Below are 18,453 nucleotides of genomic sequence, written 5' to 3'. Positions count from 1 at the left end.
CTTTCTGCTGTCTCAGTGCCTTTATCAGACTACTGTGCCCAGGAACCTGATTTCACCTGAGTCAGAGAAGATCTCATCCCAGATGCAGCTTTAAGCCAGAGTTACTCAACAGTCTGGGCAGCCTTGCTGTAAAAGCCTGTTTCCACTGCTCACTGTGAATAGGGTTGTAAAATCCTGGTTAATCAATTAACCAGTTAAGTGTTAGGTTAACCTGACGTTTAACTGGTTAACTGATTAAGTGGGATCCAGGCAGCCCCTGCTCACAGAAGGTTGGGCTCCCTGTATCAGAGGCTACTGCGGACGCTGGAGTAGCCCCTGCTTATGGAGTGCCCACAGAACTTCTGCCTGTGGGGAACTCAGGCCTGCCAGGAACAGGGGTCATTTTGGAAGAGAGCAACCCCTGTCCGCAGTAGGCTTCCTGCGGGGCTGTAGCAGCCCTCTGCTTAGGGCAAGTGGGGAGCTCCTCCAGCCCCCATCAGTTACTAATTAACCAGAATCAGTAAGCATCTCCCTTAACCAGTTAATCTTTCATATCCCTAGATATGAACTGGAATGTCACCAGCCAGCCAATGACTTGTTACATAGCTTAGAACAGAGAGGGTCCAATTCTGTTTTCAGCAACACTACCGTGGTTTCTCTGAACTTACACTACACTCACAGCAAATGGACCAAGGGTAGACTTTTTGCCTAGTAGGTATGTTAAAATTAGGTTATTTTCGTAATTGAGCAGTCAATATAATTTGTATTGACTACTCAACTGGGGAAGGCAGCCAGCTCAGTCCCGGTTCACGTTGGGACCAAATTCCATTGAAACTGGGCAATTTAAAACGCAGTAGGAGCTAGGGGGCAGGCATTTGATACAGTCTTGCAATAAACTAGGAAAATTCAGCTTAGATACTATAAGGTGGGTGCAGAACTGGCTGGATAACTGTTCTCAGGGAGTAGTTACTCATGGTTCACAATCCTGCTGGAAGGACATAACAATTGGGGTTCTGCAGGGGTATGTTTTGGGACTGGTTCTGTTCAATATCTTTATCAACAAATTAGATGATGGCATAGAGAGTACACTATACCAAGCTGGGAAGGTTTGCAAACTGCTTTGGAGGATAGGGTCATAATTCAAAATGGTCTGGACAAACTGGAGAAATGTCTGAGGTAAATAGGATGAAGTTTAATAAGGATAAATTCAAAGTACAGGCAGTCCCCAGGTTACATGGATCCGACTTACATCGGATCCCTACTTATAAACGGGGTGAGGCAACCCCGCACTAGCTGCGCTCCGCGTCTTCCTGGTCTGCTGCCCCCCCCCCCCCCCCCAGCAGACCAGGGAGACGTGGAGCGGCTTTTCTCAGCAGACACCTCAGCTTGAGAATAAAGGACTGAGGGAAGTGAGGTGTGCGAGAATAAAACTGAGCTCTGGAGAAATGTTTGGCTAGAGTTTCCCCTACAATATGTACCATCTCCAACTTACATACAAATTCAACTTAAGAACAAACCTACAGTCCCTATCTTGTACGTAACCCGGGGACTGCCTGTACTCCACTTAGGAAGTAACAATCCATTTCACACATACAGGATGGGAAGTGACTGTCTAGGAAGGAGTACTGCTGAAAACGATATAGGGGTCCTATGGGGGAGAGGGAGCGGAGGAGGGTGGCGAAAGGGGAAAGGAGACAGTGTTAGGGGAAACAGTTTTTAAGCTGGCTCCTCACAGCACTGTGTCCTGCTTCCAGGGGAGAGGGGTGGGGAAATGTGAGTAGTCAACTAATCAACTACAGGCAGTCCCCGGGTTACATACAAGATAGGGACTGTAGGTTTGTTCTTAAGTTGAATTTGTATGTAAGTCGGAACTGGTGCATATTGTAGGGGAAACTCTAGCCAAACATTTTTTTTAGTTTTGGATAGCATAGGGAAAGGTTAACTCCCCTCTAATGTTTGTTTTGCTGTCTGTTCCCCTGTTCAGAAGATTTCACATCTATTTCTGTCCCTGTGACAAACTCAGGACTAAAGGAGTAACTCATCAAATACCAAACAGCTCTGCACCATGCTTTGAGCTAATAGCTTTATTTCCACACACCACCCAGGGTTCTAGGAGGAGGGTCCTTTTTTTGCTAACACAATGAGGCCAGCACTTTGTTTGTTTTGGTGGAGTCTTTGTTTGCCCAGGGAGCCCAGCATGTATAGGGGGAGGAGGGGCGGAGAGGCTGCTTTTGTCTGCTGTTCGGCAGACTGTTGCTCGGGGGAGGGGGCAGCCTGTTGCTGGGGGGGGGGGGGGAGGCGTGCAGGCTGCGAGGCCGCGGGGGGGGGGCAGCGGGCGGGGGGGGGCACTTTTCCTCTGCCCGGCAGCTCTGCGGGATCCCTGTCCCTGCGGCCAGCTGCTGCTGCAGGCAGAGGCCAGTTGGAGCAGGCGGGCCGGAGGAGCCGGCCCGAAGAGGAGGAGGAGGTGGATTCTAAGACCCAGGTGAGCGAGCCCCGGGGATGCTGCTGCGCTCCGGGAGCCCTGGGAGCCCGGCATGTATAGAGGGGAGGAGGGGCAGAGAGGCTGCTTTTGTCTGCTGTTCGGCAGCCTGTTGCTCAGGGGAGGGGGCAGCCTGTTGCTGGCAGGGGGGTGGGGGGCGTGCAGGCGGCGAGGCCGCGGGGGGGCAGCGGGCGTGGGGAGGCACTTTTCCTCTGCCCGGCAGCTCTGCGGGACCCCAGTCGGAGCCGGCCCGAGGAGAAGGAGGATCCTAGGACCCAGGTGAGCGAGCCCCGGGAACGCTGCTGCGCATGTGCGGGAGTTGCCTCACCCCGTTCGTATCTAGGGATCCGACGTAAGTCGGGGACTGCCTGTACTCTCTTACATCCCTATTGCCCAGCTGACCAGGCTCCTGCCATGCATCCCAAAACCAGGAGTACCTGCTTCCAACTGAATTCCCCTGGGAATTGCAGCGGGGTCGAAGGCCAATGGAATGTGTCCTCGGTACAAATCAACACCACTCATTCCCCGGAGTAAATGTTCATACGGAGAGATGGGATGGTGATGGTCCACTAGAGTAGCATGAGGAGACTTGGAACTGGTGATGTCTCTTGTGGTGGGGGTGACCTTTCTGTCCTGAGACACCGGCTTCCCAGCTGTGATGCTCCCTGAGGAAGCAAAAGAACAGAGTTAAAACACGCTCATTGCCAAGCTTTGCTCTTCAAGGGCCATGACCACCTTCCGCTATGGGGAACCCTCCTTCTTCTTATGCTGCTTATTTAATTTACACTGTGGTGTGCATTGAAGGGAGAACGTGACCCTGGATCTGACCAGATAAACATCTACAAATGAAGGGCTGCCCCCTTCCCTACCACCAGGCCCATTCTGGCATGTACATTGAAAATGAAAGGGTGTTTAAATTTCTCTGTTGAAACCTAATGTACCTATTCTGCCCTCAAGACCCCAGTGGTGACTGTCATGGTCTTCAATGTAGGGGTGTAAATGGGAAACCACTTAACTGGTAAGCATCATCCTTACTGGCTGCTGTTCCAGAGGACCCCCACCCATGGGCTGTGTCTAGACTGGCATGATTTTGCGGAAATACTTTTAACGGAAAAGTTTTTCCGTTTAAAGTATTTCCGCAAAAGTGCGTCTAGATTGGCAAGTGCCTTTGCACAAAAGATTTGTTTTTGCACAAAAGCATCCGTGGCCAGTCTAGAAGTGATTTTGTGCAAGAAAGCCCCGATTGTCATTTTAGCCATCAGGGCTTTTTTGCTCAAAACAGCTCTTCCCTGTCTATACTGGCCCTCTTGAGCAAGTATTCTTGTGCAAGAGGGCTTTTTCCCGAGCGGGAGCGTGAAAGTATTTGCGCAAGAAGCATTCATTTTGTACATTACAAAGTCAGTGCTCTTGCGCAAATTCAAGCGGCCAGTGTAGACAGCTGGCAAGTTTTGCGCAAAATCTTTCCAGTCTAGACGCACCCATGGTGTGAGACAGCAGGCTAGTTAACTGGCTAAACATATAGTTTAACAATTAACATTTTAAATGGGATTTCTGCATCCCCACTTCAATGGGAGCTGCCTCAGTTTACTTGGGGGTAAGAATCCAGCATCCTGCATGTAGCAAGAGGTACATTTTCCAAATGTGTCTCTGTGTTCCTATGTCAAACCCCCTTCCTTTCGTTCTGCCTTTCAAATGGCGTGGCTCAGTGCTCAGGATCTGAACACAGCATAACCATAAGATGTGAGAAATCAGAGCAGATCCCCTGGGCAACACAGTCAGAACAAAGGCTGTTACTTCTTCAAAGAGTGAGACACTCCCCCAGCGTAATGCTTTTGGGACTAAATTCACCCTTGGAATAAAGAGGCACAACTCCAAGGGCTTTCATGAAAATGGGAGTTACTTTCCACTAACGTTCATGGAGTTACCCTCACTTACATCAGCGATGCATTTGGCTGTTCATCTTCAAAACACTCTACAAGCAAAGATTAATTCCCAGCATTCCCAAGGACAGTAAATAGGCAGCCTTGTTATTACAGCTAGGAGAAGAGAGGCTGGGAGGGTAGAGGCTTGCGCATGACGACCATAAATCAGTGTCAAGAGTCAAGATTTGAGCTGAAGAGCTCCGGGATCCCAGGCCTGGGCTCAGCCGCTCTAAGGATTTACCCACGACAAGTATTTTGGAGACAACTACAAATCTTCGCAATCCAACTGACTCTCCAGCCAGCAGGGTTTTATGTCCTCCCACTTCCCCACAAAGCTCTCCAGATTATTGGCTTGCCATTCTCTGGTTTTCTTCCCCACCAACGAAAGCCAGTCTTGCTCCAAACGGATCTCATGTTTGCCCTCACAAAGATCTGTGCTTAGCCTTAATGTGGCTCCCCAGGAAGGTGCAGGGGGGCATCTGACAAATGCACTGTCCTGGCGCTGCCCAACGAATCAGCCCCATCTGAGTGTATGGTAGTGGGGCCCCGCTGCCATCGCCCTGTCACAACCTTCTGCTGGCTGCAGAGAGGCTAACATTGCAGAAGAAAAAAAGTGACCCTGGAAACATGATGAAATAGGGCCCACATGGTTCTGACAGCAGCCATCCATCTGTGCGCACCAGGAGCTGTAAACACTTTTGCAATACACAGAGAAGTGGCTGGAATAATGTCAAGTGCCTCTCGCATCCCTATTAACTCAGAGCTGGCACTCTGGCGACACACGGGTCCTGTGCTTGCCCTCTGCACAGGGTGAATGTCACCAGGCTTGCCACTTCGTAACTGCATGCCCTGGTTCTATACGCTCTGCTCATCTGCTCTGGGGAGGGAAACGAACCGTGTGACCTCAGGGGCCAATCACAACAGCCTGAATGTCAAATTCTTGCAACAAACCACTTGCAAACAAGCCACAGGCCCTGAGCTGTTCAGAGACATGAGCCAGCACGTCATTTCCCAGCAACAAAGACGTGTAAGAAAAGCTGTGATCCGTTTGCAGACAAGCTAAGAACTGAAATTCCACCAATCGGGGATTCTTTAGGGATGACTCAAGGTCAGACAACAAAGCTCAGCTGCTCAATTTCACCGTCTCGTTCTTACGCACTATGGCCCATTCAGTTACATTTGTGTTTCCAGCCTCATGGGGACTGGTTAATCGCCCCCACAAAACTGTTTTCATTGACACAAAAATAACCATGGAAACGTTTCAGATTTGAATCACCGCTACCCTGGTTTTAACAAAATCTTGCTACTCGTCAGGGCCCTATTCATCAAACTTGCCAGGGGGGCAGAGGGATGGACTAAGCGCACCATAACAGCACAATGATGCTATCATTCACCTTTCTAGCCCCCAGATAGTGTTCTTCCTATGCATGCAAGCGCTCATCATCTAGAGCAATGTTTCTTAAACTTTTTAAGTCAAACAATACGTTTTTTTATGAGGAACACCAAGGACTTTTTGATGAGCCAAAAAAAAGTCGGGGGGGGGGGGGAGTTATTGAGCTAAATAAATAAATAAAAAGATTGCCTGCCCCTTTAAAGGCAGCCATTTTGAACTCTGTTGTTCTCCGCGGCACACCTCCAACTGCCTGGTGTGTCACAGAACACAGTTTAAGAAACACTGATCTAGAGACACATATAGTTATGGATCTATGCTGGAACTGAATAGAGCGATTCGACTCTTCATGGAGAAATCTTCCTCCCTTCTGGGTTCGGCCTCCCCAACACCAGTGCTGCACGTCTGCCACATGTACGAGTCACAGAGAGGCCAGCCAGCCAAAGGGCCTTTTTCTGAAAGGAGGCATCTTGCTCTACTTTAGCAAACGATCCTTCTCTTGAGCCTGTGGGGGTGAAGGCCTTATGACTAGACAGTTCACACTGGATGGCAGACAAAGCATAGCCCCCATCTATAATGGCATGATAAATGATATTTAACCAGTTAATTGTTGGAGGGCTGATGGGGTAGGGGTTGCTACAGGCAGGGTCCTGCTGGCCAAGGGGTTGCTGAGGGGCTGCTCCAGCCTGGCCCGCTGCAGGACTTGAACAGGTACAGTTAACTGGTTACCAGGTCAGCATGCTAGTAAGGCACATACTTATTGGGTAACCAGTTAACCTCTTACCTCCCTAGTTTCTCATGGGGAATACTTAAAACTCACCAGCCCCTTTTGAAAGGTGACTACTGTGTAAGTACACGCTGTCCTTGGGGCCACACAGGTGGTTCTTAAGAGCAAGAGCATATGGGTGAGAATACGACCTTCTCTGCTCAGACCCACCAGGGCTTGTGTCTCCTGTTCCCACCCCCTGTGTGGTTGGGGTGAGGGATGTGATTTTGGTAACAGGGCTGGGGGCGCATGGTGGGATCCAGGGGACCTTTTGCCATGGTTCTATTGGTTGTTGGATGAGGTGGCTTTTCCCAAATTCTTCTCTATCAAGGATGACGGGCAAGGCCAGCACTTCTCTCTTTGGCTGCCGCTTTCTTATTCCCAGAGAGCCTCTGAGGAGGCTGGGATGGCACAAAACGCTCTTGGACACAGACTACAGTTTTCCAAACTGCAAATGGAGCTGGGGTCACCAGCACAGTTGGAGACAGGATGAGATTTATCTCACTCCGCCTGATGACTCATGATCCCTGAGGCTCCGGCTGGATCTAGGGGGAAGTGTTGCTGGACCAGATGCTGCCTATTACAGCAAATGCACTCTACACAAATGTGCTCTTGTCCTTAGGGTTCAGAAAGCAACTAAGAGTTAACAGGATGAAAGGAAAGAGGTACTTGTTGGATTGAACAGCAATCCTATCAGCCAGGCAGCGAGTCATTCTGGCTATGTCTGTGCTCTGGATTGCTAGATTTGCCCCATGCCAAATGCTGCCTGACCAAGAAATCTCACTAGCTTTTGAAGGCAGCCTCAGAGAGCAGCTAGGGCAGGAGAATTCCAGTATTTTGCAAGGCTGGGAGGGTCTTGCTCATCTCAACATGAGAAGGCAGCATTGCGCCCCTTGCTGGAAATACACAAACATTCTGAGGCATAGGGTTGCCAGCTGTTTTGAACCGGACAGTCAAGCATTTGAGCTTTCTGTTCAGGAAACAAATTGAGAAAATATCAATGAGAAAATAGAACTGTCCGGTATTTTTTAAATAAGATGGAATGTCGATTGTGATGTCATGTCAAGGATGTCCAGTATTTTTGTTGAAACCATCTGGCAACCCTACTGAGGCAGCAAAAAGGAGAGGTCAGAGCACAACCACGCAGCTGCCCTGTCTCCATCTGCTGGCTAGCAGCGATGACACTCAATTACAGCCAAAGACCTCAGATCAGGCGTAGGCAAAATGTGGCCTGCGGGCAGGATTTGGCCCACCAAGCCACTGGATCTGGCCCAAGGAAGCAGCAGGGAGCCCCAGGTAGACTCCCCAGCTTGCCCCACAGCCCCACGCACTGTGCAGAAACATGCCTGCAGGGATCTGTTTCTGTTTTAAAACTGGAGGGAAGGGGGGAAGTTTTAGGAGCTGCCCCACCCCCAGCACGTTCCCATTGGCCAGTTTCTGGAAGAAATCGGCCAATTGGAGAGTCTTGTTAGAATAACCGGCAGCTAAGAAGAATCACGCCCCCTCTCCTGGATTCATGAAGCACAAGGCCTGGCGGGCTGGGAAACATTTTAAGTCTGCAGGTAGGCAGGCTAGTTTGGCAGCTGGCAAGTAAGTCTCTTGACCGCAGCCTGCTTCTGGCATCCCAGCCCTTCCCCGCCCCAACTCTCTACCCCTCTCCCCCCAGTCAATATACCCAAACCCTCTGTCTCCCTCTTACACCCATGCCCCCTCCCAGATCTGGCACCTCAGTCTCCTGCCCCAGGTCACAATCCCCTCCTACCCTAGGTCACATCCCAAACCCCTGCATTCCAGTCCCCTGCATTAGGTCACAACCGCCTGCTTTTTCCTAACTCCCTCCCAGACTCCAGTCTCCCTCCTACACCTCAGTCCCTTGCCCCAAGCTTCCTTCTGCACCCAACCTCCATCCCAGACCCCGCACTTCCTCCTTTAATATCTTGGAAGAGTGCAGCCCTCGACCACTTTCCAAAATCTTGGGAGTGCCCATCCCTGCCTCAGATGCTCTAGTGATAGCTGAGGGATAAGGCTGACAAACTCCTAGACTTGCACAGAAGAGTGGGGAGAAAATATCCTCCTCGTCCAACCCGTTTCCCACGTTACTTCGCACTGAGCTTTCTCCTGCACCATTAAAACACATGTCAAAGCCTGCATACAGAATAATTGCCTCCCAGGGTGTGCTGCCTTCAGAATCCGGCAGGTCAAATTCCATTCTCAATGACATTGGGGGCAATCTGGAACCATTTCCATTGGCTTCCCAGAGATACACCACAAAATTTGGTCCACTGCAATAACATCCCCTTTCCTGCTAACATTTGTGAGGAGGCAGCTACTGGGGGTGAGGGTGGAAACCTGGCCAGCCCTCTGTCTGCTCCAATCCTAGGATTTCCTAAAAGTCCCACATGTCCTGAGAGCACTGGAGTCTTACGGAGAAGATCTATTACCTTCATGCTGCCGTGGAGTCGACTCCCTTGTGGATACCGGAGAGGCGCGATGCAGATGGCTACTAAACGCCGCCCCATGGTCCTCGTAGGAAAGTGGGCTGCGGCGTGGCTTTCCGGGCTCGGGGACGATCACAGGGGCTCCCCTGGTAATTGAACCTCCGGGGTTTGAAACTGGGTTGGGCCTGCTTTTCAGGCTCTCTTCATAACATGCTCTTTCCAGAGTCCTTGGGTCTTGCATGACATCCAGCGAGTGCACCGAGTGAAAAGTGCCCCCCGGACTCCCGATGATTGACCGCACGTCATGCTTCTTGGCACTTGCTGAGGAAGAGTTGCTGTCATATTTCAATGGGGTACCCTGGGGAAACAAGGAAGAAGAGAGTCATCAAAGTGGGGTAGGGAACACCCCTAGGCAGGCTCAGCGCAGATCATCGTTTGCTCTGTTAAGGCGTCACTAGCACACTGTGCTTGGCTTGGGCCCCCAAAGCACCCCAGTGACTTGGAAACTAAAGTCCCACTGAAAATCAACAGGCCCTGTGCTATAGAAATAGCAGCAATCCTGTAGCTAGAACTCTAATGGTAAAACTCTGAGCTAGGAGGTAATGCATCAGCCTGTGACAGGTCAGGCTGAGCAGAGACTCCCATTCCCATGAGAATCAACCGTCTCCAGGTGCCAGAGGCTAACAGAACATGGCATGTCAATTCGCATTCCCCGCTGTGCCTCACCAGAAGATGAATCACCATTGCTGAGCATCTATATCCACTGCATTCTCCCCACCCCTCCAGAGATATATGATACACTCAACAGGCACAAGTATTCTGCTAGTGAAATGCTTCCCGTATGGTGCAAGTCCACAAAACGTGCCCCAAGCACTCGACCCTCAGTTCCTAAAGCCAGTTTGACTGAAGGTAACAGATCCTGCTCTTAGTAACACCTACGTAATCCAGAGTAATTCCAACTCATGTCAGGGGATTCACTTTGGATTTACACCCATGTAACTGAGAACACATCAGAAGCCAAGAAGTTTTCCCATGTTGGGGGTTGTGTGTCTCAAACAGTGCAATTAGAAAGGGGCACTCATCATTAGAAAAGGGCCCAAACTGGTATAATTAATCTGATCCCACCACCCCAGTATCTGCTGAGGGTGGGGAGGAAGGAGAATAAGGGAGTGTCTTGTAGCTAGAACCTGCACTTCAGGGTCCCTGGTTTTACAAGGAAAAAAAAAACTTGACTAATGACATTTTTACAACTCCACAACCATCTTAACATCTTCCCATCTCTACTCAGGTCAGCTGAAGTCTAGCTAGCATGGCTAACAATAGCTGCCAAGACACAGCAGTGCAGGCATTGCACAAAGCTAGCAAGGGTGCAAGCTAGGCTTGTGCTAACTTCATGGCATCTATGATCTGCACTAGTGAAAGAATTGCTTGTGGTGTTTGCTAGGATTTAAAATACCCTCCAGACAAAAATCCCTACAAAGAATTGCTCTGAAAGGTCACACTCCCACCAGCCTTAGGACACCCATGAAGGGATAGGACACACAGCCCATTGTAGAGGTTTTTTAACCACGATGTCTCCTGACACCCTGCCTGCACACTGGGTCCAACTGGGAAAAGGGCTAATTATGTGCCAGACTTGGCATATTTCAAAATAGGGGCCAAAGTTCTAAGGGATGCACCCCATGAAGGCCTCTCTTCAACCCAGACCTCCTTTATCCCTGGTGTCCTTCTGATCCCCTTTGCTGCACAGAAAGTAAACCTGCCCCTTCCCAGTACACACCTGTGTGATAGATCCGTCCTTCAGAGGCCTTGCTGCCACTGGAATGTCAGGCGTGCGCCTTAACTCTTCCCTGGGAATCTCATGAATTGATCGTCCAGCTTCCTTCACCGTGGCAACGAGGCCCTCGTGAGCTGCTTTCATTTTCAAGAGAGTGAGGCCCTCATGAGGCCTAACCTTGTAGGTGTCAGACATGTCCCTTGGCGGAGTGTTTTCTCTCTTGAGCTGTTTGGCTTCTCTTCTGAGGTAATCCTCATGGCCCTCCACGTAGGAGCGTGGGATTCCTGAACCCCCCATAGGAAGGTAATGAATCAGTGTGATTCTCCAAAGAAGCAGGTTCGTGCAAACAGAATGCTGAGCCTACAGCCTCTGCCAGGTTGTTCACTTGCAAAGTCACTACAGAGTCTGGGCGACCCAACTGATTCTGTATCACTGCTGCCATACAGGGTCTTACACACCAAGAGCAGGGTTTTTCAGAAACGTTCTGCTTTGGCTCAGCTCTGCTCTTAGTGAGTTTCCCAATGGGAGTATTACCAGTGACTTAAACAAGAGCAGAGTCAATGGTTCACTTCTGAAAAGCTCACCCCCATCAGGCAGCAGATAGCATTATTACTATTGTGAATACCTACCTCTTACCTACCCCCATGCATCAGAAGACCTCAAAACACTTTACATTATCCCTATTTTACAGATGGGAAAACTGAGGCACAGAGTAGGGAGTAACTTGTCCAAGGTCACCCAGCAGTCCAGTGGCAGAGCTAGAAGTAGATCTCAAGTCTCTTGACTCTAAGTCAAGTGCTCTACCCACTAGGACTAACTGCTTCTCCAGACTCTGTCTAGATCTGCCATGTGTCTACAGAACCAGTGGGACAACTCAGTCCTTAGTTCCTTCTGCTGTAATTGCAACAAGGGTTAATCAATTCCTTTTGCACATGAGGAAATTTCATAAATCACAGCCTGCCCCCTATATACATACCTCCTGATGTGGATACTTGCCTTGAGTAATTGAGCCCCGGATATGATGTTGCTCCTTTAAGTTATGGGGACTGTGTCTGTCAGGTGGGATCGCTCGACCCATTAGTCCTAGAAGAGGCCAAAGGGAACAGTCAGAAATTAGCAAGGAAGACAGTTTACTTGAATCTGCTGACATTTTCATTATATTTTAAAGGGACACTGACAACTGACATCTAGTTTACATTTTTTTTTCTCCAGTGCTACTAGCACCCACTGGGATTAATTCAACAGACAATTTACTATTTTTCCTTTTGCACTGCTTGTTTACATCTTGTACTCGGGGGACCAAAAGGGTAGACTAGTCTGTTTCCCTTTGTTTCTAGCCAGTTTCCCTTTCTTGTTTTCCTACTTTTGCACTGTTTGGATTCAAAGCACTGCTAGGGCAGGTTTCAGTTTAAAAAATCATTTGCGGGCCCACACTAATCATCTTTCCTGGAAATCTTTCCTCAGATGCATGTATGTCAGTTACACACTAATTCCCCCCCCGCCCCCAAAAAAAACATATGGCTAGATGCTAACATCGTCAACAAAAATATGATTAATCTAAACATAGATAAACAATCAGGCAAACTTTTACAGAATTGTAACTTTAAAACTGCATCCCTCCCTGCTTTATAAACCAGAAACCCGTTTTGCCCCTTCCACAGCAAAATGTATCTTTTCCCTGCTCTCAGTTCCCATGCAGCTCTGGAGCAGTGGTGGGCTACCTATGGCCCACTGAGGATCTGTGTGTGGCCCACAAGATATTGTATTCACAAGTGCCCATGTGCATGTTGCCAGATTGCAATGGTTTCCGTTGCCAGATTGCAAAAGTTTCCATCTGTGTCGTTTTTCCTACCAGCATTACTAAAGTCACACGCACGTAAAGCCAGGGCATGGGAAGCAAAATGCATGCTCACTGCATAGCACATTGACTGTGAGAGCCGTGTGCTCCCACTGCATCCAGTCAAAGTGCTGCTGTGGTTCCATCGACACACTCTGCAAATTCTAGGTGCGCGAGCGCAGTTAGTGAAACTGCCCTATCCCAGGAGATCATCTTGGTTACGACAATCTTGTGGACCACTTAAGATGCCACGCATGTCAACCACTCCCTAGCCGAGGCTTCCCGTTGCTGATACAGAAAGAATGAAGATGCCACTATTAAAATATATAAGCCCTTTAAATAAACTAGATACTCATATCCTAATCCTACAAACACTGTAACACTTGTAAGTAGCCCGAGTGAAATATGATCAGAGATTTCACATGCATAGTTACTTCATTATTATTATTATTTATTACAGTAGGGCCTAGAAGTCTCAGCAATGGACTAGGAGACCATTGTGTTAGGTACTGTGTGTACGCACGTGTGCGCATGCACGCACACACAAAAAGCTTATGATCTTATATGTGCAGAGCTAGCCAGCTGGGATGCTAGATGAGTAGTAACTAGGCTCTCTTGGCAAAAGGGCTAGAAAAAATGTCTATTAAATAGTGGGGTTTGGGTTTGTAAAACCCTTTTTAGGGTTTATTTTAAGAAAAACCATTTATTTATAGATAAAATTATCAGCTGATGTCCCTTCAACTGTTACAGTTGGGACTTTCCATGGGAGATGTGTGCCTGTCAACCCTGCTGAAAATCATAGCCTGTGTCTGTCATTTAAAACAACTTGGCCATTTCTGTGCAGAGCACAAAACACCAGTGTTGAGAAGGACAGGTAAATTCAGACCCATTTTCCTGGTAAGGTCTGCAAGTTCTCGCAGTATTGCTAGACCCAGAAGAGAGACGTGGTTGTCACTCTCACACGTACATGCAAATACACATATACACAAGCATGCAGCAAAACATGGTTTTGGTTTGGATGCCTTATTTTAAATGAATTAAACTAAGAGCCAGAAGGCATGTGCCTCTCCTCCAGAACAGGCTGCCATCACTCCTGCTGCTGTTAGTAGACTGGGGGAGTGCTCAGGACTGGAAAGGTGCTGCATAGTTTCTGCTCCTGTGCTTGATTACAGACTTGACACCACTGAAATATTCCCCTGAAACCCACCTTCTATGCTAGTAGATGACAAATCACGTGCTGATAAGCCTCGGCTGATTCTCCCCTCCATCATATCGTAGGTCCGTTTGGTACCAGTGGTCTCGTGAGAAGCACCAGCACTTCGGTTGTCCTCCTTGGGGCACTGGGAAGCACCAACTCCACCTAAGAAAGAAAAGAAGGTGAAGAAACAAGAGCAGCATGAAGAAGGGGCAGTGAGCAAGCGAAGCTGTTTGCTGTCATTTCACGTCGTCCGCTAAAGGCTCAGTCCCCATGGAGTGAGGTCCCACAATTCAGTTTGCACTCATCAGGCTTTGTCACCATTCCAGTATGCTGCTCGGTTCCAGGAAATTCAGCTGCCCTCTCCTCCTTGCCTGCCTCAGACTTCAAATTCCATGGCCTCATGTTTGGGCAAGAGCATCCGTCTTTCCCCCTAGCCAAACAGCCTGTGAGAAGTTATGGAGAAAACTCTGCTCTGGTGCAGGCAGTTGAAACTCCCAATGAAATTAGCCCTGTGGCACAGCTTCCTGAATACCCCTATTGTTTCTGATCTCATCCAGTCTCTCTAACATACACTTTGAGACATTCCCTAGATGATAAAATCAGTCAAAGGGGAAGAAGTAAAGCAGAAAAACCTTTAGCATCAAAACTACCACACAGAACATTCTTGTTACTTTAATCAGAGCCAAGATGGACAAACTATTCAAAGGTAGAGGAGTCTATGAAAAATCCAAGGCACCATAACTGAGACTGGTGGAGAAAGCACAGAATCAAGCTACAGAACTGAATGACGCCTCAAATACTTGCTCCACTTCCAATTTAAAATAGATTGTCATGCAGAATTATGGAAATTCAAGATGAGCAAGACCTATTGGGCTATTAAATCCATCTCCCTGCCAATACAGTACTACCTAATACTGTGCTGTTAAGCCTATCTTCTTGCATCTGTCCATTCATGAATCTGTTTGTTCAAGAGCTCCTCCCTAAAAAGTAAGAGCTAGGACCACCAAATTTGGTATGCAGCTTCCCCCTTCCTTTTCCTTATCATAACTTAAAGCAAGAGAGAAGTCCCCCCCAAACCCTGTTCTGATTCCTGCATCACTCCACTCTGAGTCCCTCCTCACCCCCTACCCTGACTCCTGCACCTCCCATACTCCAGCCCCTTCTCAAGCCCCAAGCCACCCTCAGCCTCCTGTCCTGATAGCACTACATCCCAAGGTCCTGCCCTGCCTCCTGCACCCACCCCCCCAATCCCTGAAGGACTCCAGCAATGCTGAGTAAGTCTTCTAGTATTTCCAAGAGGGGGCTCTCCCCTTTTCCTTTGGAAGTCTGTTCTATAGCCTGAAAAATATATATCTATGGTTCACCATTGGATTTGCATGAGCAAATCCATCCTGCAGCCACATTATTTCCTCCATAATGCAGCCCACTCCATGGTATTTACAAGGCGGTTTATGACACAGCTGAAAGCCCAAGGTTTATGTAACAAGTTCCAAGCTCCACAATTGGCTCACGCAAGATAAGCTCATTGCCTGTTATCCCTGGACTAGTCCATCCTGCCAAGGAATGCTAGTATCCTAATCCTTTCCTCTCATGGACACCATCTCTAGGTTTGCATACAGAAAACACAGAAGAAGTTTAAAACACTGGTTTGGTCACATAGAGTTTGGGAACAAAAGTTCTCTTTTACAAAGCAAGTAATGAATAAAATAGGATTATTACAACACAACCCCCCGCTATGAGTTTCTGCAATTACCATACAATCAATCCCAAAAGATCTTAGGGAAAGAGTCTGGGAAAGAAAAGATCAATCTTGGTCTCCCCTCTTGGCTTCAGACTCATTTGACATGAAAAATCAGCGGCTGATGTTTAGAAAACAGCCAGGCATCTTGAGACACACGAAGGGGGTAATGTTGCTGTATCCTGTTATCAAGTAACATCTGTTCCAAAGAGCTCTTCTGCAAAAAGGAACGCTGCCCCCCCCCCCCTACTCTTTGTTTCATGTGGGAGGGAGGCAGGAAATAGATTAACAAGAAAGAAAATTGCTCAGAAAACATGTCCCTTGCTTGCAGAAGCCATTAGCAATCACATGTAGAATGAGAATAACTAATCTAGCACAATTCAGCTTGCATATGCTATAGGATTTTGTCTCATCAGAGTCCTTTTATTTCTAAGTACCCTCACAGCACTACAGAACTTGCCATTTTTCTGCCTGCCTGCCAAAACTCATAATCACTAAACAATTTAATTTAATTTTAACACATTTGCCACTGCATTTCAAACACTGTCCCAGGATGGTCTGGGGCAAGGAAACAGTCAGGATATTATGGATCAAATCATCTTGTATTACAGGTCCAAAGAGGAGAGGAAAATCAACCATACACACAAATCCAAGGTCGCTAGGGCTGCTCCTATTTTATAAGAGTTACTGAGCTATTCGTATGTACAGGGAGAGGTGGCCTAAAAATCAGATGTAGAAAGAGGCTGGTGGAGACAGTATGAAAGTGAATTAAATGAAGCCTCATATGCTCTCTCCTCTTCCCATATGAAATAGATTTTCATGCATAATCACAGAAATCTGAACTGGGCAAGACCCATTGGGTTATAGAGCCCGATTCTTGTCAGTGCAGAACTGTCTGCTAAGGGACATGTTCAGGTCTGAGCACAGGCTTGAAACAGTGATAACTCCCAAAAGTTCATTTCAGTTCTCACTTTCCCTCCGGCCTTGGGTGAATCAGTTGCCTCTGCTGCCCTGAGAGAATGATGCTAACCTCCCTCCCCCCTATATTGTTTGTATTACCGTGATGCCAAGAAGGCTTCATCTGAAATCAAGGCCTCACCCTCAGAGCATGGGAGAGTCCTTGTCCTGAATCACTGTCAATCCACACAGACGAGATACATGAATGATGGGGGAGAGAGAAACTGAGGCACAGACAGTCTGTGACTTGCTCAAGGTCATACAGCAAGTCTGGCCTCATGAACCCAAGTTCAGGGCCACAGCCACTAGGAAAGTGCTGCCACTATGGGTTAGATGTTTGTATGGATGTTATGAGAAGTAGACGTCACTATCTTCATTAGATGTGTAGTATCACATGAAGTCCATGCACAGCAGCCTGGGGGCTTAGTGGGAGAGGCGCATGTGTCACATGAGCCAGATGGAATTTGGTTCATAGCTTTCATTTACAGTTCAGTCTCTCCATTTTGAAATCCCCTTGGGTCTGATTAACAGCTCAGGCAGCTAATGCAATGATGAAACCAGAATTTGGCACTGGAGAGGAGCTCTCGCTTTTCTCCGCACTGCAGCATGATTTTTAAGACCAGCTATTTGATGCTAAGTGCTGGCTAAAGAGCTCCAGTTCTCCTTGCAAAGACAGCTTAGAAATATTTCCAGCCTGGTTTTCTGGCAGTGATTCGGCCAGCTCTCCCTGAGGCTACAGAGAGCCCAGCTGGGGCAAAGTTAAGCAGTGAAAGGAGAGGACTGGAGATTTACTATGCATGCAGTGCCCACTGGGCACTGCATAAAATCCTTTTCATGCTCAGCACCGGGAGGTCAATGCAGTACAAGAATGAGTCCACTGAGGTGGCTCCAAGCTTAAATTCATGAGCTGTCAGTAATGGTAGGGTTTTAACCGTTTTGCTGCTGGCGTGGGGGTTCGTGACTACTGTGCAACAGTCCAACTATTAGCTGTGAAGCCAAGGGAGCTCTGGGAGGCACAGTGATTAAACACCAGCAGTGCAGGCTGTGTGTGCACTCTGATCTACAGAAGTTGTGTGCCAAGTGCCTGGACATCTGACTATCAGCATAAAAGAACTGCTGAGTGTCGATTCTGGTGGAAAAGCTGGACCTGGCGGGGAGGGGTGCTGACCCCCATCTGGCCCATCCTGGGCATGTGCTCTTCTCCTTCAGAGAGCTGTGAGTAGAGAGCTGTGCTCTGTCAGTGCACACACTGGCACACACACCACATGCCTAGCAGGAAGCCGGACAATTGGTTCTGGAACAGAAATGAGCAACAGCTCGTGGGCCAGGCTTGGAGCTTGTCTTTTCATATTCTACCCTTATGCTTCTGCTTCTAACACAGAGAAAGTAAGACCCACTCACAGGCACGCCCCTACCAACAACCTCCTATTCTGCCCTACAAGTGCCTCCAGGAGACCACATCAAGGACCAAGAGCTGGGTCAGGAAGGAGGGGAAGCGGCGCACATGGTGGTGATGAGTGGTGGAGAAAGAGCCAAGCTAAGGCACATTCTCTCCAGTGGCTCCTTCCTCAGCCCAGCAGCATGGTCAGTGCTCCACACTGGGTCTTCCCACTAGCAGCCAAAGCGCCACTCCCACCTTTTGGCTTTGTTTTGTGGTCAGCAAGGCCGCAGCAGCAACGGACTACTCCTGGAGGCTTCTGTTCTCTAGAAAGAGATGTGAGCTGTGGGGATGTGACACAGCAGACGAAGAGCAGATCTGAGAGACGAATGAGGCAGGTGGGTGCATTTGAGATTAGGATCTCATCCTTAGTCATCTCTGCCTCACATTCAGAGCAGAAGTGAGGCATCCGTCAGTCAGTTGTGCTCACCATGCGTGTTCTGGCCAGGCACCAAAGGCCCCTGCTTCACTACTGGCTGGGTTACCAAGCCCCTGGCCCAAGGGCGGTGGTCTCTGGAAAGCAGCATCCTGTGC

The 18,453-nt window shown here is 48.6% G+C and overlaps 1 protein-coding gene across 30 annotated transcripts in view; it reads right to left on the bottom strand.

Moving 5' to 3' along the window:
- The window catches only part of NCOR2 (nuclear receptor corepressor 2), a 511,248-nt gene that overhangs the window by 32,712 nt on the left and 460,083 nt on the right, over positions 1-18,453 (bottom strand). For all 30 annotated transcript variants that reach the window (XM_075898492.2, XM_075898501.2, XM_075898481.2 and 27 more), the window contains 5 exons: positions 13,796-13,948; positions 11,748-11,834; positions 10,755-11,035; positions 8,978-9,332; positions 2,896-3,123 (listed from right to left, as the gene is read on the bottom strand). In XM_075898492.2, coding sequence (XP_075754607.2) covers positions 2,896-3,123; positions 8,978-9,332; positions 10,755-11,035; positions 11,748-11,834; positions 13,796-13,948 — 1,104 coding nt within the window. The remainder of the gene's footprint in view (positions 1-2,895; positions 3,124-8,977; positions 9,333-10,754; positions 11,036-11,747; positions 11,835-13,795; positions 13,949-18,453) is intronic.

The sequence above is a fragment of the Pelodiscus sinensis genome, chromosome Z (assembly GCF_052426305.1).
Source record: "Pelodiscus sinensis isolate ZL-2025 chromosome Z, ASM5242630v1, whole genome shotgun sequence".
NCBI lineage: Eukaryota > Metazoa > Chordata > Testudines > Trionychidae > Pelodiscus > Pelodiscus sinensis.
This window is presented reverse-complemented; position numbering and strand designations above follow the sequence as displayed.